General features: G+C 39.5%; 1 protein-coding gene across 2 annotated transcripts; it reads right to left on the bottom strand.

Moving 5' to 3' along the window:
- Positions 1–8,207: 8,207 nt before the first annotated feature.
- On the bottom strand, positions 8,208–26,628 carry LOC106882637 (uncharacterized). 2 transcript variants are annotated; one of them, XM_089359802.1, is made up of 2 exons: positions 26,115–26,628; positions 8,208–13,080 (listed from the first exon to the last, which is right to left on the bottom strand). In XM_089359802.1, the coding sequence occupies exons 1-2, from the start codon at positions 26,238–26,240 to the stop codon at positions 9,694–9,696; spliced, it is 3,513 nt and encodes a 1,170-aa protein (XP_089215928.1). In that variant the 5' UTR covers positions 26,241–26,628; the 3' UTR covers positions 8,208–9,693. The 2 variants fall into 2 exon arrangements, with proteins under 2 accessions (XP_089215928.1, XP_089215929.1); XM_089359803.1 differs by lacking the exon at positions 26,115–26,628 and adding an exon at positions 21,766–22,776.
- Between the last annotated feature and the right edge of the window lie 546 nt (positions 26,629–27,174).

Below are 27,174 nucleotides of genomic sequence, written 5' to 3'. Positions count from 1 at the left end.
GAAAACCTTAAGGAAAAAACTACGAGAGAGAGAGAGAGAAAGAGGGACTGATTTAGAGAGGGATGGAGGGGTAGACAGAGGCATGGCGGGAGAAAGATCATCATCATCATCATCATCATATATATATATATATATATATATATATATAAAGAGAGAGAGAGGGGGGACCAGTCAAGCAGCACATCACGCTGTAATTCTTGGGCTGAGAAATCAAAACCGAGACCTTTGGAAATATGCTGTGTGTGAGAAGACCCGGCAAGCCAAGTGAGACCTAAATCTAAGGCCTCAGCCAGTCCACTTATGCGTACCTTCCTTCATTGGACACTAAACTCCACTTGCGAAGACCTTAAGAAGCAAGTGAAATCGAAATCGAGTTAAATTCGACGACTGGCACCCATGCCAACGTCGTCTCCTTCATTGGACACAAAACTCAGCTTGCGAAGACCTGTTGGGGCAAGCGAAATCGTGATGGTACCTGTGCCCAGCATCGCCTTGCTGGCGCTTGTGCCTGCGGCACATGTAAGGACTTTCGAGCGAGATCGTTGCCAGTGCCAATGGACTGGCTCTTGTGCGGGTGGCACATAAAATACACCATTTTGAGCGTGGCCGTTCCCAGTACCGCCTGACTGGCCTTCGTGCCGGTGGCACGTAAAAGCACCCACTACACTCTCCGAGTGGTTGGCATTAGGAAGGGCATCCCAGCTGTAGAAACTCTGCCAAATCAGACTGGAGCCTGGTGTAGCCATCTGGTTTCACCAGTCCTCAGTCAAATCGTCCAACCCATGCTAGCATGGAAAGTGGACGTTAAACGACAATGATGATGATGATGATATATATATATATACGAATAGTTCATGATGGAGTCATACCCAATGACTGGCGTAGCAGCACCATAGTCAACTGCTACAAGGGTAAAGGTGATGCTTTAGATAGAAATAACTACAGGGCTGTCAACTGCTGGATCAGGTGATGAAGGTCATGGAGAGGGTCATAGCCCATCTCATTAGGGAGACAATCTGCTTAGATGAGACGCAGTTCAGCTTTGTGCCAGGTAGAAGCACCACTGATGCTATATTCCTGGTTTGACAATTGCAGAAGAAATACCTAGCTAAAGATAAACCACTATACTTAGCTTTTGTGGACTTGGAGAAAGCCTTTGACAGGGTCCCCTGATCCCTTATCTGGTGGGCGATGTAGAAACTGGGGATTGACAAATGGGGCTGTACAGGCCCTATACAGCGAGGCCGTTAGGTTAGGATTGGCAATGAGCATAAAGAAGAATTCCAGGTAGAAGTAGGGGTTCACCAAGGATCAGCCCTCAGTCCCCTTTTATTCATCATAGTCCTCCAGACAATAACAGAGGAATTCAAGACAGGTTGCCCCTGGGAGCTCCTCTATGCTGATGACCTGGCCCTCATAGCAGAGTCACTACCAGAACTAGAGAAGAAATTTCGGGTGTGGAAGCAAGGCTTAGAATCAAAAGGCCTTAGAGTCAATGTAGTAAAGACCAAAGTTCTAGTAAGTAGGAAGGCGAACTCATTGCACACCCACTTAGGTAGGTGGCCGTGTTTGATCTGTAGAAAAGGTGTAGGTAGAAACTACATAAGATGTACCCAGTGTAAGCTATGGACACATAAGAGGTGCAGCAACATCAACGGAAGATTAACCAGGAAGATAGCTTTCATGTGTGGCAGATGCACAGGGGCAATAAACACCACAGATTCTCAGAAAACAGATTCCATCACACTCCAGGGGGAGAAACTAGAAGTAGTTGATAGCTTCCGCTACCTAGGTGACCAAGTTAGTAGTGGGGGTGGATGCACTGGGCAAAGTTTAGAAAGCTTCTACCCCTACTGGTGACAAAGGGTCTCTTGCTCAGAGTGAAAGGTAGATTGTACAATGCATGTGTGCAAACTGCCATGCTTCATGGCAGTGAAACATGGGCCATAACTGCGGAGGACATACGTAGGCTCGAAAGAAATGAAGCTAGTATGATCCGCTGGATGTGTAATGTCAATGTGCACACACGCCAGAGTGTAAGCACCCTGAGAGAAATGTTGGACATAAGAAGCATTGGATGTGGCATGCAAAGAGACATTTGTGCAGGTATGGTCATGTACTACGGATGGATGAGGAGAGCTGTGGGAAGAAGTGTCACTACCAAACAGTTGAAAGAATCCAGGGTAGAGGTAGACCCAGGAAGACATGGGATGAGGTAGAGAAGCATGATCTTCGAATGTTGAGCCTCACAGAGGCAATGCCAAAAAACCAAGACCGCAGGGGATATGCTGTGACTGCGAAGACCCGGGAAATAAAGTGAGTTCATGGATGTATCCTACACCAGTTTTGCATAACCAGTCCCAGCCCATTCAAAAGTACTTGGATCATAGGGTGACCTGTTGTGCTTGAAGAGACATATTGAGTCAAGCACATCAACATCAAAATGAAAATCAAATGGAAATTGTAGTTGTGATACCTGTGCCAGTGGAATGTAAACAGCACCATCCAAACGTGGCTGATGCCAGCGCCGCATTGAGTGGCTTCCATGCCGGTGGCATGTAAAAATTACCAACCGATCATAGTTGTTGCCAGCCTCCCCTGGCCCCTGTGCCAGTGACACGTGAAAAGCACCCACTACACTAATAGAGTGGTTGGCGTTAGGAAGGGCATCCAGCTGTAGAAACAGTCAGATCAGACTGGAGCCTGGTGCATCCACCTGGCTTCCCAGAACCCAGTCGAACCGTCCAACCCATGCTAGCATGTAAAATGGACGTTAAATGAAGATGATGATGATATATACATATATATATACATACATACATACATACATATATATATATATATATATATATATATATATATATACATACACATATATATATATATATACATACATACATATATATATATTTATATACATACATATATATATATACATACATATATACATACATACATATATACATACATACATATATAACAACAAGTGGAGCAAAACGCATGCTGATGAAAGTTCCTTTACTTCCTACATATATGTTTCAAAACAAATGAGGGCCATTTCACAATGAAGAAAGGGCTGGTGGAGTCATATATATATATATATATATATATATACATGCATGTGTGTGTGTGTGTGTGTGTGTGTGTGTGTGTGTGTGCATGTATACATATGTATGTGGGTGTGGGTGAGGGTGTTTGCATGTTTGTATATATACAGGAATGTAGATATATATACAGGAACATATGTATAGGTGAGCGTGTATGTACATATGTACATGTGAAGGTTTCTGTATGGGTATGTGTATGGGTGTATGTGTACATAGGAGCACGCGTGTGTGTGTATGTGCGTACACGCACGTGCTTGTACATATGCGTCTGCGCGCCAGCAAACACATATGTAAACATTCACTATAATTATCTCCCCAAATTCAAATAACTCTTTGACCTCAGCCTTTAGCATCACATCAAAACACCCTCCCTTTGTATTTCTATGTAAACCAGCGTTCTTTCTCCTAAAGCCCATGGAACAATATCGTTGACCCCATTATAGCTCTATGTAAACAAACCTTCTAACGGTCACTAACCACGTAACATCTCAGCTCGTAAGTTACCCCATTATTTCGTTTTTGTCTTGCTATTACATGTTTTATTATGATCTCCCTGTAGAGAAATAAATGCCTCCACCAGCCCTTTCTTCATTGTGAAATGACCCCCATTTGTTTTGAAACATATATGTAGGAATTAAAGGAACTTTCATTGACATACGTTTTGCTCCACTTGTTGTTATTATCCATATATCCTCAAAATGTATCACTTTAACTCGGTATATCAACCTGTAAAGCGGCTGGGATATCTTGTTTTTTAGTGTAATTTTGCTACCCCTGGTAACTATTAACGTATTCAAATTATAGAAAGTTTTAATACATATATATACATATATACATAAAATAATACATATACATACATACATATATATATATATATATATATATATATATATATATATACATACATATAAACATGGTGGTTGTCTACTCCTTAAACAGAGTTTGACCACCTCCTGCACCTACACCTTAGCCCTTTCATGGCGTCTGATGTGGCTTTTTAAATCAGACAGTGTTTTGAAAAAACACCCACACAGATTGCACCTCTGATTTGCACTACCAATACCTGCAAGTAAGTTCTGCTCGTTGTGGATCCTAACATGTCTTTTAAGACCCCCATTGGATTTGCAAACCCTCTGGCACACACCACATTCAAACGTGTGCACAGACATATAATCAGAATAGCTGGATGAGGTTTGTTTTCCATGGGTTCACAGGTGAGATTTGAGGCCAGCCAAGGACAGACATGGTCTGTCACAGACTGTGCACACAAAAAGGTCCTTGTCATTCACCTTCTCAGTCTTCACCTTTTTCCTTAAATGTCTCTTGAGCCCTGCTTGCATCATCCTGGCCTCTTCAAATGCTTTCACTCCACTCCACACCCTTGTTCGCCATCCAACTCGATCTGAAGCGAGGACTTCTATATCTTTTGGAGCCATTCCAATTGACTTCATAGCAGTCCTTATGCCATCCTTAAACCTTTTTTTAGGTTTATGCCGATAACGTTTCCCCTCTGCAAGCTCACCATAAAACAGCTGTTTCGGCATGCGTTCATCTGCCATTCGAACAATATGGCCACACCATCTCAATTGGTTCCTCAAAATCATGGCTTTAATTGAGGGGATGCCTGCAGATGCAAGGATATCTGTGTTTGGAGTAAAAGAATTCTATTTAATTCTTAAAATATGACGCTCTTCAGTGCTACTGGTAACATGTAATCCAGTACAACCTGTTGCATGGTCGGGTCGTCGGCGACTAAACTGGCAACCCCACCAGGCTTGCTTGGTGAGGAGGGTGTTGTTGGACACCCTGCAGGACGAAAAAAAAAAAAAAAAATAAATAAGACCTGTCAAAGGGCGGACATATAAACGTATAAATATATATACATACACATATATATATACATACATATATATATACATACATATATAATACAAATGATATATGAGCATATGCATGTATACATACATATATGTACATACCTACATCTACATGTATATATAGATGCATATCCGGATACAGGACGTCAAAAAGGAACGGGAACAATAACAAAGCACAAAAACCGGACTCTTTTTACAGACAACAGAATGAACACATAGGAAAACAGACGAGCCACTTATGGAACTTTTCCTTCATCAGCTGCCTCTATTCTAAACTAGGCATTTCGAAGATGAGGCAGAACGCGCTCTTAGAATAGCTCTTCCCGCTAAGTGGATTAACCTGCTAAGCGGAGGGTTCCAAGGTAGCAAACAAAAACCAAGACAGGAAAAATTAAACAGTGAAAACAACATTAAGGCCGTTGGGCCAAACGCGATGAGATATTGAACGCTGTAATGTGACGAAGCTGAACGGAGAGAGACAGTAGTTTCGTCTTGCCTTTATGCTGGCTGAAGGGAGAAGGAAGAGGTGACCACAGGTCACATGTGGTCAACGAGGAGTGGTAGAGAGAGGAAGTGGAACAAAGGTGAGCAACGAGAGACAGGGAGGAAGAGTAAGAGAGAGATATGTATAGCAGTGAAGGGGAGAAGCAAGGACAACAGAAGGAAGCAGAACGAGAAGGGGAGATAGGTAAGAAAGATAGATAGGTAGATAGATGGACAGATAGATAGACAGACATACATATATATACACATACACACACATACATGCATATATACATATAAGTATACGTACGTGGCTGTGTGGTAAGTAGCTTGCTTACTAACCACATGGTTCCAAGTTCAGTCCCACTGCAAATGTCTTCTACTACAGCCTCAGGTTGACCAAAGCCTTGTGAGTGGATTTGGTAGACAGAAACTGAAAGAAGCCCACCGTATATATATATATATATATATATGTATGTATGTATGTATGTGTGTGTATATGTTTGTGTGTCTGTGTTTATCCCCCCAACATTGCTTGACAACCGATGCTGGTGTGTTTACATCCCTGTAACTTAGCGGTTCAGCAAAAGAGAATGATAGAATAAGTACTAGGCTTACAAAGAATAAGTCCTGGGGTCGATTTGCAGCACCATGATTGACAGCTAAATCCACAAGTTTTTTTATTCTCTGTTTATTTCCTCGTGTTCCTTCCTGATGAAGAGCATAGGCTCAAAACGTAAAAGACTTTCTCACCTTCCCAAGCATCTTCATCTCTTGTTTTTCTATAAATTTCAGCTATTATATATATATATATATATATATATATATATATATATATATATATATACGAGGGGTGTCTGAAAAGTTTTGAGCCTAACCTAGAATCGGGGCTGCTATATAGTTGAAACAATTTTTTCTGCTAAGTACAGTCTTTTCGGAGTATTCTTCCTCATTTTCATGATTCTGATATATTTTTTTTTTTTGTTGCAGATTTTGAAAAAACAAGCTTCGAATTTACAAAGAAAATGGAGAAAACTGAGTATCGTGCTGTCATAAAGTACCTTCATTTGAAAGGCATGACTCCATCAGAAATCCATGAAGATATGGTGAGAACCTTAATAGACAATGCTCCTTCATATGCAACAGTCAAACACTGGGTAAATTAATTCAAGCGTGGTAGGGAGAGTGTGGAAGATGATCCAAGACCAGGGAGACCTCTAACTGCAACCACCAAGGACAACCTTGACCTTCCTCTTGGTATGATAATACAAGATCGCTGAATATCATGTCGTCAGATAGCCGAGAGACTGGGCATTTCAACTGAAAGAGTAGACAACATTCTGACAAAAGAACTTGGGTTCCCAAAGGTTTCTGCAATGTGAGTCCCTCGCCTTTTGACTCCTGAACATAAACGCACCAGGTGCACTTTGTCCACAAGCAATCTGGAACTGTTTGAAGCTGATGAAGAGAATTTTCTTGCTCGTTTCATTACTATGGACGAAAGTTGGGTCCATCACTACCAGCCTGAAACCAAAGAACAATCGAACCAGTGGAAGCACACATCTCCTACCCCAAAGAAGGCCAGGGTCATTCCTTCTGCTGGCAAGGTCATGGCGTCTGTTTTTGGGGACTCTCAAGGTGTCTTGCTGATCGATTACCATGAAAATGGTTACACTTTGACAGGGCTGTATTATTCTCAGCTACTGAAACGCCTCCGAGAAGCAATCAAAGAAAAGAGGCCGGGAATGCTCACCAGAGGGGTCCTTTTTCATCACGACAATGCTCCAGCCCACACCTCAGTGGTTGCCATGGCAACAATTCGTGATTGTAGATACGAACTTGTTCCCCATCCGCCTTATTCATCAGACTTAGCCCCCTCTGACTTTCATCTATTTCCAAAAATGAAAAAAGCCCTGGCTGGTCGCCATTTTGCCAGTGACAATGACGTCATAGACGCTGTAGGAAGTTTCTTGGAGTCCCAAACAAAAGAGTTCTTCTACACCGGGATAATGGCGCTTCAGCACCGCTGGAGAAAGTGTTCAGCCATCGAGGGGGACTATGTTGAAAAATAAATCATAAGTCTTGTACCATCTTTTGTTTTTTTGAGGCTCAAGACTTTTCAGACACCCCTCGTATATATATATATAGGTACAGGCATGGCTGTGTGATAAAAAGCTTGTTTCCCAACCACAAGGTTCCGGGTTAAGTCCCACTGTATGGCACCTTGGGAAAGTGTCTTCTACTACAGCCTCAGGTTGACCGAAGCCTTGTGAGTAGATTTGGTAAACGGAAACTGAAAGAAGCTCGTCGTATATTTATGTGTGAGTATTTGTCCCCCACAATTGCTTAACAACTGGTGCTGGTGTGTTTACATTCCTGTATATTAGCAGTTTGGCAAAAGAGATCAATAGAATAAGTACCAGTCTTTAAAAAACAAGTACTGGGGTTGATTCATTTGATTGAAAATTCTTCAAGGTGGTACCCCAGCATGGCTGCAGCCTAATGCACTCTCATAATGTTTTGCAGTAGCTAAGATTATATATAAGATAACGAAAGACTTATACAAAAAAAAAAAAAAAATACACCAGATGTTACAATTTTGATAAGTATGTTGTGAATACTTTTTTGTTCTATTTTTCGATGAGGAGACTACAAATAGTTACAGAATAGGCAAAAATTTATGATTAAAATGCAATAATTGGTAAAAATGAACTTTGATGAAAAAAAGAAACATGCATAATTAAAGAAGATTTGGTGATTGCTTTTAATTCATGATTTTGTACAGACAAAAAAATATCTATATTTCAGTGTATATACATATAGGTTTTGTAGATGGAAAGTTGTATCATTGGTTTTTCAAATAATTATCTACTCGGTTTCGTCAATGAAATAGGAAATCCAGTAGTTGTTTTGTTAGCTATTATGTTTTGAGTTAAAAATCATTTTTTGTACAGTAGAGTATTGCCTCAATTCTTGGTAACAACAAAATGGTAACTGATTTGTTAAGGAAATTGAAACTTGTATCTCAGTCCTTTTTTTAAATTTTAAGATAATCAGTTATTAATGACAAATAGATACATACTTAAATAAATACTTCATGTAAAGTTGAAGTTTTGAGTTGACAGCAATTATATGGATACTGGCTAAAACCTCTGCATGTGCTGAACAGTTTCATGGAGGTAACAGAACAAAAAGAAGAAAATGAGGAATAAAACAAGAATTAAGTGAATACTGACAGTTAAGGAGAAACCTGATGAAACATAATTTTGAAGAACTCCATGTGTAATTTCACCAATATTTAGAAAATATTTTAACCTAAAAAAGGTAATTATTCATTACTGCTCAAATCGTTTAAAGAATTGCATATCTTATTGCTTCCATTGTTTAATAAGGCTCTCATAAAAATTTCTAGTTAGCCTCAATAACTAGTATACAATATGTCTGGTTAATACAAATCACTAAACTAAGAGGATATAATTATAACATAATTACTACCAGTAATCTTTCAGGAATTAATTACTTCACCAGTAAGATTTCTTTTACATTAAACTTTTCATATATTTCTTATATAACCTGCCTTTTAGACAACCTACTGTACATTCCAACCTAACTTGTTGTTCACAACTTTTTCTTATTTCTGAGTGAACAAGATTAATATATGGCAATCCCCTACCAACTATTCAAGATGTCTCTCAGCAAATTACACATACTAAAACCAATCCCCAAAGAGCTGATAGTTTAATCCTAGGGAAGCATAAGTTTTTAGGGTTACCATCCTGGCTACAAAATAACCTAGCACCCAGGGCTTGAAGTTGATGAAAGAAGTGTAGTTAAGGCAGTTAATCACTTTAAAAACAAGCAGTATTTTCTCTCAGAAATATAGGAAAAACTGTGATAAAATTCATGAGTTCAATGTAGTAGAACCAAAGAATAATTTTCTAACATATTTGCAACAAAAATATTTTTATAATGGAATCTGATGATTCTAGCTAAAAAAGAACAAAATATTTAGAATATCAACCGCGATGTTATTGTTATTGATGATGATGATGATGATTAATAACAATATCAAAAGGCAGGAACAAAATATCTTATAACTTAATATAAAAAATTATCTGTGCCTAATATACTATCTATTGCAAGAGGTTATAATAATAGACTTATACAGACAAAAAGTTTGAGAGAAAAATTTTAATCACCGATTATCTATCCCACTGATAAGAGTATTAACCTGAATCTTCAGTTCCCTCAACTGTATAAAACTCATTCAAGATATCCAAACCAAGAGCAATATTGCTTTTACTAGATGTTTCAAAAGGAAGTCCAGGGCCTAGTACATCAACATTTGATATTTTTGGAGGTGTTTCAGGCTCACCATTCTCTAAGAAAACATCAGGAAAAGCAAACTTACAATCAGTTACATCAAACATGTTACTTATCATTGACTGATTGTCAATAGATGGAAGTGAATCTGCAGTCACTCTTCCAGTAGCACTAGTACCACAAGGACCTATGCTAAATAAAGTAGAGCTCTCATTTGTCAACTGTGTGTTATAGCTAGAGGACGGTATAGAAGGTTTTGTAGGTCTGTTCAGAAACATGTATGGATCAAATGTTTCTGCAGTTTTTGAAGGTGACTCAATTTCAAGCTGGCGTTGTGACTCAAACGACTTCTTTGGTGATTCAAATTTTACATCACTGTCAGAATCATCATTTTCAGAATCAAAGATTGGAATGTTCTCTATAGATGAAGGAATAGTTGCCATTGGAGATAAATCCTTACCCATTGTGTATTTAATATCATGAAGGACTACTGTAGGCATGAACATTTTGGGTAGTGTTTCTGCCTTTTTAGCAGCTGCTTCTAGTAATGAGCTATCAGCAGTTTCAGTTTCAGAGATTTCTGTAAAGTTTGAACCACAAGATGAAGTAGTTGCAACTGATGAAGATGAGAGATCTGATGTGGTATAACTTGCTGTTGATGTTGCTGGTGTCAGGCTTATCACAGGTACACCTTCTGATGTGCGTGATGTAACTTTTACAATGATTTTTTCTTGATCTACCTTATCTACTTTTAAAAGTTTCACATCATTTTGTTTTGATCGAGATTTTCGGGATGTACGTAGATGGCGAGAAGGAATATTTTGCACTGGCTTTTTCAAAAGAACCACTTTTTTAATACTTTTTACATTCCTGTCATTAGAAGAATATGTCTTAGCTTGACTCCTAATAACTGAATCTAAGTTAAGAATTGACATGTTATTCAGCAATGATGTGTTGTCAATAGACAATGTGTTTGGTGTAGTAAGTAAAGTTTTACTCTCACAAGGTGGATTGCAAATCAGAGTTACTGGTATCACAGATGATGTGGAACATGGCAGTGAGACACTAGGTGAGAGACAGGGTACTTCAGCAGTAAGGGGCGGAGGTGAGTCATTGTTGCTTAAATCCTCATTTGGAATTAGACAGCTTTGTCTTCCTTCTGCTTCTAGAACTGGTGGAGAAATGGTATCATTACTCTCTGAAGACTGAGAACACTGCTGGGGAAGAGAATTGTTAGAGTCATTTTCTGATGAGATACTCAGTTGACTTGTCTCTCCGTCATCATCAGACTGGCTATGTGATAAATATGCTTGGGCCACAAAAGATTGTGCTTTCCAGCTGTTATTACTTATATCGTTGTTGCTATCATCACTATCAACATTTTTATCATCATGTTGCAATGGAACTCTTTTCATAGGGTGCAAAACACCATCTGAATTTTCCATAAGTCTGATAGCATAATTGTGTTCAGATTCTCGAATTAATACACCATGGGATGGGGGTTGACACTCAGATTGTAGATTAGAAGGGAGAGGAATATCCCATATATTAGCTAAAGAACTGCTCATAGAAGTTGGTAAAGGAATCAAAGAAATATTTTGCTCAACTGTACTGGAATCAACTGTTCTCATATCAGACCTAGCACTATTGCTTAACAATGTTACCAAAGAACAACTGTCCTTCTTTTCCATACAATTGTTTTTTGCATCTGATTCTGAAGAGATAGCAGAATGATCAGATTTTATTTCCCCTGTGTTGATTGCAGAGAGGTTTGAAGGTGCTGTCACCATAACAGAATTTTTTCTTGGCAGTTCAAAGTTATCAGACAACTGGAGTTTGCTAGGAACAGATGACAATTCAGAATGTAAAGCAGAGATGCTATAACAACTTTTAGAGTTTATCTCATCAAATAAGGTAGAAGTACTGCTTGCTAAAGGGTCAGAGACATTATTACTGCATATTTTTGAGAAATGTTCTTTGTTTACAAGCAGAGATGTCTCTTGGATAATAGGGGGACTGCCATTGCTTGGATTTCCTTCAAGAGTGACAGAAGAATGCAAAGTGATGTTTTCTTTATCAGTCTGATATAAACTAGCATCACTAGTCTCTGTAATCTGGAAAACAGATGGAGAAGAATGGTTTATTTTTCCCATAGAAACCTGAGAAGTAGAATCAACCCCTAGGAGCCTCTTATCAAGATCTCTTGTGAAGAACTTGACACCAGTGGATACTGGCACCTGTATTGTACCTTTATGTTGGCTCAACAAAGTTCTTGCTCCATTTTTGCTTTCAGAAATAACCTTAGTTTCACTCTCTTTATTTGATTCGTGCACATTACTTGATTTTTGGTCAACTGCTAGAGAAATACACAAATCAGAGCTTTCAGTACCCTCAAAAACATTACTGGAATTCCTTTCAGGTGGGGAAGTGGGGAAAGGTGTTGTTGCTAAAACACTGATCGGAAGAAGACAGCTACCAGACACTTGGGAAACAGAGACAGGCATTGTTGTAGACATGTGTGAATCTGGTAAGAATTCCTGAGATTTTTTATTTTCACTATTATCAATAGATTCTTGTAGAATGGAAGTATCAGCTGATCGTCTACAAGTGTTCAGATTAGATATTTTAATGTTAGTTTTTTCTTCTTCAGTCTCTATATCTGAAGCAACTGGGTCACTACCATGATTGTTTGAACATGTCAAGAAGTCATCAAGAGATAATTGGCTTTCAATTTCTTTAGTTGAGCACATTTTCTTGTCAGAATTTACTTTAGCTGATTGGGCATTATTTGGATCAGGCATTTTACTTGTAGACATCCAAGGTGACAACACAGGATACTGAAGTGGCTTTATGCCTGTTTTACCAGTAAGTTTAATTGTAATCTTTGACCTTTGAATGGTTGGTTTTGCTTGATCCAAAATCTTGTCTTTAACAAAACTCTCCGCTATAACTGTTACTTTTGTGTCATTCATTTTCTCTTCACAAACTGGAGATACTCCAGCCTTCTTATCACTGTTATTTTCAAAGTTTGCTTTCTGAATTTCTTCAGAAATTTCAGTTGATGTTTCAGAGTTAGTCTTTGTATCTTTTATCAAATCTTTTAACAACACCGTTGTCACTTTATTCTCTTCTAAAAATTTTTCTTTAGAATCAAATTGAATTTTCTTACAGTTATTCTTCTTTTCTTTATTATCACTGTCTTTATTGTTTTCTTTTCTTTGTCTTTGGTCAGAGGTGAAAAACTGAAGATTTGCTTGATCATGTCCTGACTTGTCTTCAAAAGTATGTTGCTGAAAAATAGAACATAAAAATTATAACAATGTACTAAAGAAAGTGTCTCCTTAGTTATGTAGCGTAATACTGCTAAAAAAAGAAAAATGTTTAAATACATAATTTATAGACACAACACAAATTACTTTCTCCTTTCTAATGTATATTTTTTTATAAATGCATTCAATTTTCTGAGTATAAAATACTGACAGTGAAATATAGAGGTTCTAATTAAATCACTTATTTTCATATAAAATATCTTCAACAGCAATTTTCATTTATCAGCATATTAAATAATCATGTCATTCATTTGGAAAACTTTTTTCAATTCAACTCACTGAATGCGGTATTAAAAGTATTAGAGAACACCATCAGTTATTTCAAAAGTTTTATTACATTAAAAAAATGGGTATCAGAATTGCTTTCGAAAGAGATGGATGGATATATTGCACTTGGCTGTAAATGAATGCTCATACATAGTGTAGTGCATTAAAACTCTCCAATTTTCTAAATATCTTGGTATTTCTGAACATGCTTCAAGGAGATGAACATCACTGATCTCATCACCTATTAAAATATTGCTCTGACTTTAAACATCTCATATGTGACAGGAACATACACCCCTTCCATTACTTTGAATATCATTCCCTTTTTTCCTCACACACACACATGCTCAGAGCATCAGCACAATTCAGCTCAACTTGAGGTCCATATAATCAATTTATACTCTTGAGACTGCTAGTCTAATGACAAACCAGTAAAACAAAAAAAGACTATATCATATACATATCAAATATATATGTCAGTGAGGAATTTTGTATAGAGGTATGGTATGTACATATGCATATGATTTATTTAAATGTGTATTATTTATGTAGGAGTGAATGGTAGAGAAATTTTCTCCACAATTGTGACAGGTTTGATTCCACTACATAGCATCATGAGTGATTGTATTTGTCATGACCTCAATTTAATCCAAGTATTGTGAATAAAAATTGTGTACACACAGAAACTGTTTAGAGGTCTGTCACATAGATTATACCTGTAATTCAAGGATATGATCTTTCACATGCTATTCCATACTGATTGTGATTGAGAATTATGTTAAGAGTTCACATATCTGTACAATATGTGGTCATTTCACATGTCAATTCAAAGTGTAGGTCACTCAGTTGTCAAACAACTGAAAATACTCACTGCCAAGATTGATGAAGATTCCATTTTATATGTAAATGTGTGTGTGTTTGTATGCAGGTGTGTGCATATGCATGCACATATGTATATGTGTATGTGCACATGCATGTGTGTGTATGCACACACACACACACACACATATAGGATGTTCAGGCTTAAATTTGAAATTGTTTTTGTTTCCTTTTTCCAGGAACAGCTTGATGTATTGGTGAACAGTTGACAGTGTTGGAGAGCATTGAAATTAAAATTGCAGTTGAGAAAAAGTTAGCTGACACAGAAGACTAGAAACCATCTTGATATTGGAAAAGTGTTACCTGTATGATGGTGACTCACACTGGGTATCAAAACACCAGCATCAAGACTGCTGCTCAATGCTCTATCAATACTATAAAGGTTCTAAGACATAGCTTGGACATCATGAAAATCATGTTCCTCTAAACTGTGATGGTCTTTTGCTGTGTCTCCAATAAAAATGATGTTATGTTGCCCCACATCTTTGAACAGGGCTTTAGGCTTAATACAGACAGCTATTTGAAGCTGCTGTTGTCTGTGCTCAAGCCCTGGCTGGAGAAGGTTGCTGTTGGAAGGCCATATGCGTGGATGGAGGATTCAGCTCTCATAGACTAAGCATTAAAACATGGGTACAAAATATTAACCCACAAGCTTTTTCTCTTTGACTTCCTAAAGAATTCTTTCTAATATTCGATAAGATGGATACATTGAGATTGGTTACATCTCAAATCACTCCCTATAACAAGAATATTAAACATTCTCTAAAATATAGTTTTGTGATTTTCCAACTTTATTTACTTCTTTAACTATAATTTTTTTATTTATATGGACTCCTAGCCCCTTTTCAGGTTAACTAGGAAGTTAGTTTTTGTATGTGGCAGATGTTCAGGTGCAATAAACACTGTAAACAAACAGGAAACAACTTCTATCTCATTCCAGGGAGAAAAACTAGAGGTAGTTGATAGCTTCCGCTATCTGGGTGACCAAGTTAGTAGTGGGGGTGGGTGCACTGAAAGTGTAGCTGCTAGAATAAGAATAGCCTGGGCAAAGTTCAGAGAGCTCTTACCTCTGCTGGCGACAAAGGGACTCTCACTCAGAGTAAAAGGCAGACTGTATGACGCATGTGTACGAACAGCCATGCTACATCGCAGTGAAACATGGGCTGTGATAGCTGAGGACATGCAAACGCTCGCAAGGAATGAAGCCAGTATGCTCCGTTGGATGTGTAATGTCAGTGTGCATACCCGACAGAGTTTAAGTATCTTGAGAGAAAAGCTGAACATAAGCATCAGTTGTGGTGTGCAAGAGAGACGATTGCGCTGGTATGGACATGTGGTGAGAATGGATGAGGATAGCTGCATGAAAAAGTGCCACACCCTAACAGTTGAGGGAACCCGTGGAAGAGGTAGGCCCAGGAAGACCTGGGCTGAGGTGGTGAGGCAAGACCTTCGAACATTGGGCCTCACCGAGGCGATGACTACTGACCAAGACCTTTGGAAATGTGCTGTGTGTGAGAAGACCAGGCAAGCCAAGTGAGACCTAAATCCAAGGCCTCTGCCAGGGGTGTAGCCAGCCCACTTATGCGCACCTTTTCTACATTGGACACTAAAATCCGCTTGCGAAAACTTGTTGAGGCAAGTGAAATCGAACTAAATTCGACAACTGGCACCTGTGTCCAGCGTCGCCTTTCTGGCACTTGTGCCCGTGACATGTGTAAGGATTTTCGAGCGAGATCGTTGCCAGTGTCCCAGGACTGGCTCTTGTGCGGGTGGCACATAAAATACACCATTTTGAGCGTGGCCGTTGCCAGTACCGCCTGACTGGCCTTCGTGCGGGTGACACGTAAAAGCACCCACTACACTCTCTGAGTGGTTGGCGTTAAGAAGGGCATCCAGCTGTAGAAACTCTGCCAAATCAGATTGGAGCCTGGTGTTGCCATCCGGTTTCACCAGTCCTCAGTCAAATCGTCCAACCCATGCTAGCATGGAAAGCAGACGTTAAACGATGATGGTGATGATGATGATAGCAGGTCAATTGTTAGGATAATATAATCCAGGCATTTACTTTGGGAAGAACTTCCACAGATAGCAGCTATCTGAAAATTGGAAGGGGGAAATCCCCTTATGAAACTACTACTCCAATAAACAGAAAACCCACAAATTACTTTATCACCTTAGAGCATAAATAATAATCATCGAAGATACAAGTTCACGATGTTCATGCAATTGTTCCCACAATTCCATGTTTACTAATCTTGCATCATGTTTAAAAATATGTCTGCAACTAGTTATCTAGTCATATCCACTGCAAAGACAGTGTTTGTAGAAGTGTTTCATTGGAACTGTCCACAAACAGAACATGCAGGAAAAATTTGGCAGTTTCACCTAAATGTAGTACCTTCAACGTTTAAAGTAAGTAATACTAAGAAATATAATTTTATCAGGAAAATTACAGGAATAAAAATAGAGAGAAAAGAAAGGGAAAGAAAAAGACAAAGTATTTAGCTCTGTTCAACTTTGATGACATAGCTCATAAGCAATAAGTGACCAGCTGCTGTACTTTGATTTATTGAGGCTGGTCATATTGTTTTTGCAGTTTAAAAAAAACACTTCTATAAACACTGATGATATGTATATGAGATATAGTAATATGCATGTGTGTGTGTGAGTGCATATATATATATTTGTGTCACACCAGTATCTTCCACAATTGGGATTTTGCTCGGGTTGATGGGTCTTCTTCTCAAGCACAACATAATGCCAAAGGCCTTGGGCACTGCCTCAGTGAGGCCCAACACTTGAAAGGAACTCGGCCACTTTGCCTCTGTGAGGTCTGCTCGAAAGGAACTCCACCACCTCACTTCCATGAGGCCCAACACTCAAAAAGAACACTTTGCCTCTGTAAGGCCCAACAATCAAAGGTTGATTCTTTACAGGATCTTCCAGATTTACATTGGCAATATATCTTTCCTACCTTTCTTCCAGGAAGTAAAGTCTAAGCCTCTTGAATCTTGCAGCTAATTTGTTGCACTGAAGCTGTCTTCTTCGTATAGCTTCACTGGACTACTTTGAGTTCTATTAATTTCACACAGTGTGGTGAGTATAGTTGGGAACAATGTCAAGATAGCGTAGGACAAATGTCTTCCAGAGGGACCATCGTGGTTTCTTGTTCTCTTGTTCTGAAAGTTCTAAGAATCCAACCACTTAGCTGCCTGCATTTCATTGCCAACTAAGTAATATCCACACAGAAGGTCACACACTCACTGTGATTCTGGAACTGCAATCGCTCAAGGTTCAGTGTATTTTAATTTTGTCTGTTGATAGAGTAGGGCTTGGAACCTTTCAGCATTAAACTGCATATTATTGTCGTCGCCCTGTTTGTATATTACATTTAACTCCTGTTGCAAATGCATGCCATCTTCAGGATTTTGTATTACCTGTGAAACTTTTGTGTTATCTGCATAGACTGAGATCGTGGCTCTCTGTGTTGATGAGGGCCACTATAAATAGTAGTGGCACCAAGACAGAGCTCTGTGGGCTACCACTCATTATTTGCATTTATCTGTAGGTGACCCTGTTGATACTACTAATTGAATTCTATCTTTCAAAAAGTCATGTAGCCACTCCCCTAGTTTACCAATTATGCAGAGGTCACACAGTTTGTGACATATAATACCATGATCGACTTTATAGAAAGCCTTCACAAAGTCAAGATATATCACATTCACATCTGAATAGTTAAGCTGCTGTTTCAATATCCAGTCATAGTGTTGCAAGAGCTGTGTCAGGCAACTTCTCCCTGACTAGAAACCATGCTGTGTGTCAGTCAGCAAGTTATTTTCTTCAAAACATGTGATTAGTTTCCTTTAGACTACCTTTCCATGACTTTGCAAGGTTTAAGATACGCTTATAGTTTTTTAAATCAGCTCTGCGTCATCTTTTATGAATAGGCCATATTATTCCTTCCTTCAACTTGTCTGAAAGCTTGCTACTTGCAAGGAAACTCTGGAAGGAAGACTGCAGTAATTTTTCTAGGGCTCACTTGCACAATTTTAGAAGGATTGCTGGGAAACCATGAGGGCCAGCAATTGAGTTCAAGTTTATTTTTATCTATGGCCAGTATTACATCTTTTATATCAATGTAAGCAATTGTTTAGGATCTGATTTTATATTTTCTATAACTCAGGCTTCTCTGTCTGCTCTCTCTCTCTTTCATGGGAGTATTTCAAATTTTTCTCAAAGTAATGTTTTTAGGTGGGATTTTTTACTGCCAATGAAGCCAGTATGCTCCGTTGGATGTGTAATGTCAATGTGAATACCCGTCAGAGTGTAAGTATCTTGAGAGAAAAGCTGAACATTAGAAGCATCAGTTGTGGTGTGCAAGAGAGACGATTGCGCTGGTATGGACGTGTGGTGAGAATGGATGAGGATAGCTGCGTGAAAAAGTGCCACACCCTAACAGTTGAGGGAACCCGTGGAAGAGGTAGGCCCAGGAAGACCTGGGCTGAGGTGGTGAGGCAAGACCTTCGTACATTGGGCCTCACCGAGGCGATGACTACTGACCGAGACCTTTGGAAATGTGCTGTGCGTGAGAAGACCCGGCAAGCCAAGTAAGATCGTTGCCAGTGCCCCTGGACTGGTTCTTGTGCGGGTGGCACATGAGATGCACCATTTTGAGCGTGGCCGTTGCCAGTACCGCCTGACTGGCTCCCATAGGATTTTCGAGCGAGATCGTTGCCAGTGCCCCTGGACTGGCTTGTGCGGGTGGCACATAAAAGACACCATTTCGAGCGTGGCCGTTTTCGTGCGGGTGACACGTAAAAGCACCCACTACACTCTCTGAGTGGTTGGCGTTAGGAAGGGCATCCAGCTGTAGAAACTCTGCCAAATTAGACTGGAGCCTGGTGTTGCCATCTGGTTTCACCAGTCCTCAGTCAAATCGTCCAACCCAAGCTAGCATGGAAAGCGGACGTTAAACGATGATGATGATGATGATGATTGAGTTCTCTGTTTAGAAAGTTAGCAATCTTTGCATGCCATCTCATTAGAAATTACCTCTTCTTGGAAACTTTGTTCTTATGTACAGTGGCCAATTTCTCCTGGACAAACTTGTAGCACATGGCTTGCATTATGGACATGAATTCTTTAAGTTTTATGTCAATATCCAGTGCAGAGAGACACTGAAGCCAATCCTGTTTGAAGCTCTTTATCTCAATCAGTTCCCAGTTTACTTTATAGAACTACTGATTGGATTGATTTTGGGTGCTTTCCATACGCTGCATGTCTGCGGATTCCTTTGGTCTATACATGGTCAGCTCATCTGAGATTAGCATCAATGTCACTTTCACATTATGGATGAAATCCAAATTGTTTATGAAGCAGATATCAAGTATAATGTTTGCCCTGGGTGGCTGGAGTACTACATGCTCCATGTACAATGTGTTGGTAAGGCTGAGCAGGGATTCCACCTGTTTTTGTCTGCACTACAACATTCTTGAGAGGAAAAAGCCCTTGGGCCAGTGTACATTGGGTAGGTTGAAGACAATGAGAAGTACACTGATTAGAACTTCTATTTTAGTAAGGCAGCTTTCAAATATACCTGTGTGATTTGGAGCAATAAATAATATATATATAATGATATCGTAGCATGATACACACTGAGTTTGAGTATGACAAAAGGACCTGAGGTGTGAGATCTTCACAGATGTACATTGCATCACCACCATGGTTCCCATCTTTTCTGTCAGTTTGCAATACACACACACACACACATCATATTCATCATTGAACATCTGCCGTCCATGCTGGCATGGGTGAGATGGTTTGACAGGAGCTGGTTAGGTAGGAGCTTGCACCAGACTTCTGTGTTTGTTTTGGCAGGGGTTTTATGGTCGGATGCCCTTCCTAAAGCCAACCACCCAGCAGACTGGACTGAGTACTTTTTGCATGGCACAAGCACAGGCAAGGTCAGCTTTGGCAAGGCTTTTATAGCTGGATGCCCTTCCAAAAGCCAACCACTTTACAGTGTGGACTGGATGCTTTTTACGTGACATCAGAACTGGCAGGGTCACTAAGTAACTTGCAAGACAAAGATCCTTTGAGAGGGGAGGGAGTATTGGAGGAGGTGGTCTTGCGTCAGATGATGTAAGGTTATAGTGAGACAGAGAGGCAGAAACTGATCAGGAATGAGGACAGAAACAAGATTGTCGCTGTAAAGGAGATACGTGTTACTCAGCCTGAGGAAAGAACAGGAGAAGGAGAGAGTGGGAGACAGCATGAGAGCAGGAGAGGGATGGTGGCAGAGTGCTGGGCATACTCACAAGTGACAGAAATCAGAATATGAGTAAAGAAGAGAGAGATGGTGGCAAGTGCCAGGGCATAACCTTGAGGTATGGAGCTAATAATATAAGTGGCAGGACATTGCCAAGAAAGAATGAATAGAGAGTGGGGGAGGGGAATGCGGTGAGTGGGGAAAACCTGGGTGTATGTCTACCGGATAGCAATGATACAGTGAACAGGGCTATGAGGACAAGATTGGGGAATGAGAGGTAAGCATACTGTGTGAAAGAAGAGATGTGAGGAAGAGAAGAGATGCAGTTTGGTCTGTTGGGGCAGGTTGTGAGAAAAGTTTTCTTGTTACATATGGGTGGAACACAAGCACTTGTGAAACCCACAGCACTTCTAGAACTCAGTTTTACTGACATGGGTGGGTCTTCTCAAGAACCTCATGTCGTCAGACAGTTCAGTCCATTGTCATTTCCCCTGTGAGATCCAACAACCTGAGATCGGTCCTTACCACTTTATCCCATGTCTTTTTGGGTCTCCCTCTTCCACAGGTACCATCCACTTTCAGTGATCGGTACTTATTTATGCAGCTGTCTTCATTCATATGCACCAGATGTCCAAACCAACATAGTCTGTTCTTTTGCATGCTGCATTTGATTTCACTTATGCCCAGCTTTTCTCTCAACACATTTGCATTTTGTTGTACATGCACTGATGTTGCACATCCAATGAAGCATACTGCCTTCATTTCTCTACAGTCTATGCATGTTTTCTGCATTCAGAGCCCATGTTTCACTACCATGGAGTATAGCTATTCATACACAAGCACCATACAATCTACCCTTGAGAGAAAGTCATTTTGTTGCCAATAGAGGTTGGCAAATCTCTGAACTTCCTCCATCCTACTCTTATTCTAGAAACAATATTTTCAGAGCATCCTCCACCATTGCTAATTTGATCCATTACTAATTTGGTCACCTATGTAACAGAAACTATCTACAACCTCAAGAGAATCTCCTGGGCATTTGAGAGAGGCTAAGTCCCATGTGCTCTTGGTGCTTATTGTTCCTACACATCTACCTTATACAAAGACAACTATACCCATTAATCTATTTGTGATTCTACTGCACCTCTTATGTGTTCAAAGCTTACACTGGGTGCAGCAAATGGAATTACTTCCAACTCCTTTCCTACATATTGAGCAGGGCCACTTACCTGACGGAGAGTCTTGTCTTCTTTTTTGCGAACAATTTTGGTCTTTGCTAGGTTAACTTTAAGGCCCTTTGATTCCAGGTTTTGCTTCCATAGCTGGAATTTCTTTTCCAACTGTTTCAGATTCTATAATAAGAACAAGGTCATCAGTATAAAGTAATTCCCATAGGTATCCAGTTTAGAATTCCTCTTTATGGCCTGGAGGATGATATGAATAAGAGTGAGCTGAGAACTGAACCTCAACTTGTACAATAAATTCATCACTGTATTTGTGGCTGACTCTCACCTTACTAACAGCACCACTGTACATGGTTTGTATAGCTCTAACAAGCTACTCCTCTGCTCCTAACTTCCTTAGAGATCACCACATAACAAAGTTGGGGACTCAGTCAAAAGCTTTCTCCAGGTTGATGAAAGCTAAGTACAATGGCTTATTTTTGGCCAAATACTTTTCCTGCAGCTGTCTCAATAGGAAGATGGCATCTGTGGTACTCCTCCCAGGTACAAAACTAAAACTGCATCTCATCTAGTTAAATTCTATTCCTAATCAATTGAGCTATAACCCTTTCATAACTTTCATGACCTGGTTTACTAGTTTGATACCTCTGTAGTTGAAATACAAAAGAGTAAATTTATTCAATAAAATCACCATTGGTTTCAACCACGGTCTCCTTGTTTAAGTTGATGAATGCTGCCATAATCCTTACCTTCAGTTCATCTTTGGTGTTACAAGGAGTTTTGTTGGTCTCTCACTCAACTGTGCCCCACATATAATAATGAAGATGGTTGCAGTCTGGTGTGTTAGGTGGACAGATGTTAGGAGTGATGTGGTTGTAGAAATTGTCTGACAGCCATGATTGGGTTCTCCTGCTTGTGTGGCATGGTGCAGAGTCCTGTTGTCAAACATAGGGTCTTCCAGCAGCCACTCTCTTCACCCAGGACAGCACTACCTCCTCCAGGTACTTGATGTAGGCCTCTGTGTTGAGTCTGAGGTCATGTGGGAAGATGAATGGAGGCATAACGTCGTTATCACTAGTGATCACGCCAAACACCATGATGTTGACTGGATGTTTGATTTTTATCACTCATAGTAAATGCACTGTCCTCAGATTGACACCCAAATACTATGAAATGTTCATATTGGAACTTCCAGCATGAATGCCAAACAGTACAGCATACCATTTCCAAATTTCTGACAGAGTGAATTGCATCATGGTGCTGTTTTTGTTACAGACAGCAAGCGACCCTACTATACTGTGTAGTCAACAAAATCAAAAACAATGCACATGTGCAAAATTAAAAATATAAACTGGTGATGACTTACCCATTGCACCCTATATATATATATATATATATATATATATATCATCATCATATGTCCATTTTCTATACTGATATGGGTTGGACAGCTTGACAGCAACTGGTAAGACCAGGAGCTTCACCAGGTTCCATTGTCTGTTTTGGCTTGTTTCTACAGCTGGATGCCCTTCCTGACTCCAACCACTTCATAGTGAACTGGGTGTTTTTTACATGGCACTGAACCCACACCAATGCTTTTTATTACACCTTGGTTTCAGGATAACAATTCTGTTGTAGTGGGTGGGTCGTCTTGAGTACAACAATGTGCCACATATCTCAGTCCTTTGTCATCTCCTTCATAAGACTCAGCTTTTTGAGAACAGCCCTCAGTGCTTTGCCCCATGTCTTCCTGGGTCTCCCTCTTCTATAACTTCCCTCAACTTCAAGTGATCAGCACTTTATGCAACTGTCCTCATCCAGCTGCATCACATGACCAAACTAGCACACTGCATATAATTCCTCTTATGCCCAACTTTTCTTTCAAGACACTAGTGCTCTGTCACACATGTACACTGCACATTGCACATCCAGCAGAGTATACCAGCTTTGTTCTTCTAGTTTTTGTCTGCCCTCTGAATCCAGGGCCTATGTCTCACTAACATGAAGCATTGCAGTTTGCATACATGCAACATACAATTTTCCTTTCACTCAGAGAGAGAGAGAGAGAGAGAGAGAGAGAGAAAGAGAAAGAGAGAGAGAGAGAGAAAGAGAGAGAGAGAAAGAGAGAGAGAGAGAAAAAGAGAGATAGAGAAAGAAAGAGAGAGAGAAAAGAGAGAGCTTTCTCCATCCTATTCTTATTGTAGCAATTACATTTTCTGTACAACTTCCTCCACTGCTAATTAGGTCCCCTAAGTAGCAGAAACTAACTACAACTTCCCAAGATCCACTGAAATCAGTTTCCTGTGTATCTGCACCTCTTGTGTATCCATAGCTTGCACTGGCTACAGTGAATAGAATTTCTACCTACACTTCCCTACATATTGAACAGGGCCATTTACCAGAAGGGTAAAGGGTCCTGTCCAATTTCTTGCTTACTTTGGTTTTTGCTAAGTTAACTTTAAGACCCCTTGGTTCCAGGTTCTGTTTCCACACCTGGAATTTTTCTTCTAGCCCTGTTACAGATTCTGCCATAAGGGCAAGGGGCTTCCAGTATTAAATTCCTCTGTTATGGCCTGGTGTTGTACATCTGTGAGGATGTCACACCACTAACCCTATTGTCACATTTGAACCTGGTCTGTGACGCACACATAGTGCATTTGATGTGGTAATAAGCACATTATATCACCCACCCATTGCCTCAAATCATGATGGTAAAGTTAAGGAAAGCTTTATATATAAGAGAAATACTAGATCAATGCATTAATGTACTTCTGATGAGTGACTTCAACTTCCTGAACATCAGATGGTCAAAGGTGACATAATCTCAGGAATGACATACACAAAGCAATCAAGCAGAATCTCTGGTTGATCTCATGAAAATGATGTTCATGAAGTAAACCATTCTCTCTCCAACTAGAAACAATAACATCTTAGACCTCTGCTTCACCAACAATGTGGAACTTATCCATAATGAGAAGATATCACCAACAATTTTCTCAGACCACATCATAACAGAACTGAAAATGTATGGTCCAAAACTTATTAATCTTTAGCACAATGATTTGCCGCTAGAATTGTTTCCCCTTCCATTGCTTTTTTTTTTTAATTTTTTTTTTGAGGGAGCAAAAAAAAAAACATGAATACCTACTGCTTCAAAATTGTTATAATTTTCTTTGTATTGTATTTACAAACTTTATTTTTTTTGTATATGAATAAAGGAATGGCTGAATAACATTTTGATGAAATGCATTATATTCTACAAGTATGTTTTGTCAATGAAAAAAACAAAAAACAAATGTGTTGACATACTTTTATCATATCTTGATCACTGTCTATGGAGTTCTGGGGTACAGTCTACCTTGTAATCTATCAGAGTGTTTTACCTCTGGAAGAAGGGGTATGGGCAGAGTACCACATCACATTTTCTGCACATGAACTGAGTCTGGTGGTGCTTCTCTCAGTTTGAAAAAAATAGCACAATCTGGACTAGAAGGCCAGTCAGGTTTCAGACACTTGAGGTTAATAATATGGTGGTGTTCCTTTATTACCAGCTTTTCTGAGGTAGGGGCTTCTGATTGTTTGCCTCTTCTATGAGACACACCTGACTTGGCAGCCTTCCAGTAGAGAATGCACATTTCTCAGCCTAAACTTTCTAACACTAACCTGGCAAGCTGACTTGGCTTTCTAGACAAGAGCATTGCAGAAGCATATTTCGAAAAGGTAAAATTAAACTTTCTTCCATCACTTTATACAGCTGTGCAGCATTATGTAATACATCATTTGCTTGCCCACTCCGTCTATCTGCCCCATGTGTTGAAAGTAGGACTGCACAGCACACAGTTTGTACACAGTCCTGCTATGATCTTCATGATGCTTTGAATAAACTTCTTTTCTGAAGATCTTGGTAGAGTGGGTAGTCATCAGAAGATTCACTGTCCTTTTGTTATACCTGGAAATGTACAAAATGTGTCCATCTCTATGTGTGATGGGGAACTTGCCTGCTCGAGGTGTTGTTGTATTGATTTCTTCAAGCACACCTTGGTGGATTACATGTAATGTGCTACATGTTCCTGTTCTGTGTTGGGCTAGTGATGAAAAAAAGTTGTAAATGAGATATCCCTTATTTTACACATTCTCTGAGAGGGAGGAAACCATTTTATGTGCAACACAACTGCTTTTGGTGCCTGCCACTTGTAGATGTACCCGGTTATTGCATCAGCCAGCCTCCAGGCTTTCAGACCCCACTTGGTTGGTTTTGCTGGCATGTAGATTAGTAGGCCTGTTCTTCCTTTGAAAGGAATCATACTTACATCCACTGGAAGTCCTTTTCCAGGATAAAAGTATTTCTGCTAAAGTGGCACAAGCTTTTTAAAAATCAGTCAGATCTTACGTACCTTATCATGCTCAAGGTGGTTCCTTGGTTTCATTTTGGAGTTGCCCAGAAGTTGGAAAAAGAACAGGCTTCTCAGAAATCTGTCTCTTGCCATGATGTGCCAAGCCAGGTATCTCAATAAAGTCATCTGTGGACCAGTATAAATCAAATGATGAGTGTTTAGTAAACCCAATCACAGAAGTGAAATTGCTACAAATGCTTTCATTTCTTTGAAGGCGGTGCCTTTCCATTTGTTGCTGCACGTGTGGGCACCAGTATTTTTCCCTCTCTTTTCCTTCACCTAACTAGCATATGTATTTGTTTTATTGACAAAGTAATAATTTTGTCATTAAGGGATAGACAAAAAAGTTGCCTCCGAAATGCCATCAGGTACCTCCTTGGAGCTGAGCCAATATGTTTTTTAAAATCAGCCAGCCATGGATGGTAGTATCCACTTGGTACATCATTCTCATTGTCATTATAAACACTACCATCATCCTCATCATCACCTGCAACCACTTCATCATTGATATCTGCCTTAGTGAATCCTTCAAAACCATCATATGAGTGTGAATCAAAAACAATTTCTCCCAGAATAGCTTCATTAAATGCAGAAGAGGCCATTCATCCAGAAAAAAAATCCTAAAAACTACAATCAATTTAAAAGCTTGTATACCTTGTGGTGAATGAATAACAATGAAAATGGTGTTGGTAAACAGAAATTGAGCCTTGTTCTGAATTGAAAATAGGCCATTTCCAGCTTAAAATACCAGAAATAAACCTTGCGAAGTGTTTATTTTAAGCACCCCTCTCAAGGTAACACAATGTATCTGCTGCTACAAGGGAGAAAACTCATGAGTGACAAATTGCGACACCAGTGTGTTAAAGATGTATTCCACACAGATGACACCCAAACCCTATCCAGTCCACACTTCTACAAGGCTGACTGGAAATCAATTGAAAAATCAGATACTTCAACAAAATTGGCTTAAAAGTCTCTCTATGCAAGACATTGATATAAAACTTAAAGAATTCATGTCAATAATGCAAGCCATGTGTATTACATTTGTCCCAGAGAAGAG

This window comes from Octopus bimaculoides, chromosome 11, assembly GCF_046866305.1.
Source record: "Octopus bimaculoides isolate indiv1 chromosome 11, ASM4686630v1, whole genome shotgun sequence".
Lineage (NCBI taxonomy): Eukaryota > Metazoa > Mollusca > Cephalopoda > Octopoda > Octopodidae > Octopus > Octopus bimaculoides.
This window is presented reverse-complemented; position numbering and strand designations above follow the sequence as displayed.

Excerpts from the sequence above, each read along its gene's own strand:
- LOC106882637 (XM_089359802.1), bottom strand. The coding sequence starts at position 26,240 with ATGACTTTATTGAGATACCTGGCTTGGCACATCATGGCAAGAGACAGA. Across the intron at positions 13,081-26,114 it reads ACCACCTTGAGCATGATAAG|CAACATACTTTTGAAGACAA; the intron begins GTACGTAAGATC and ends TCTATTTTTCAG.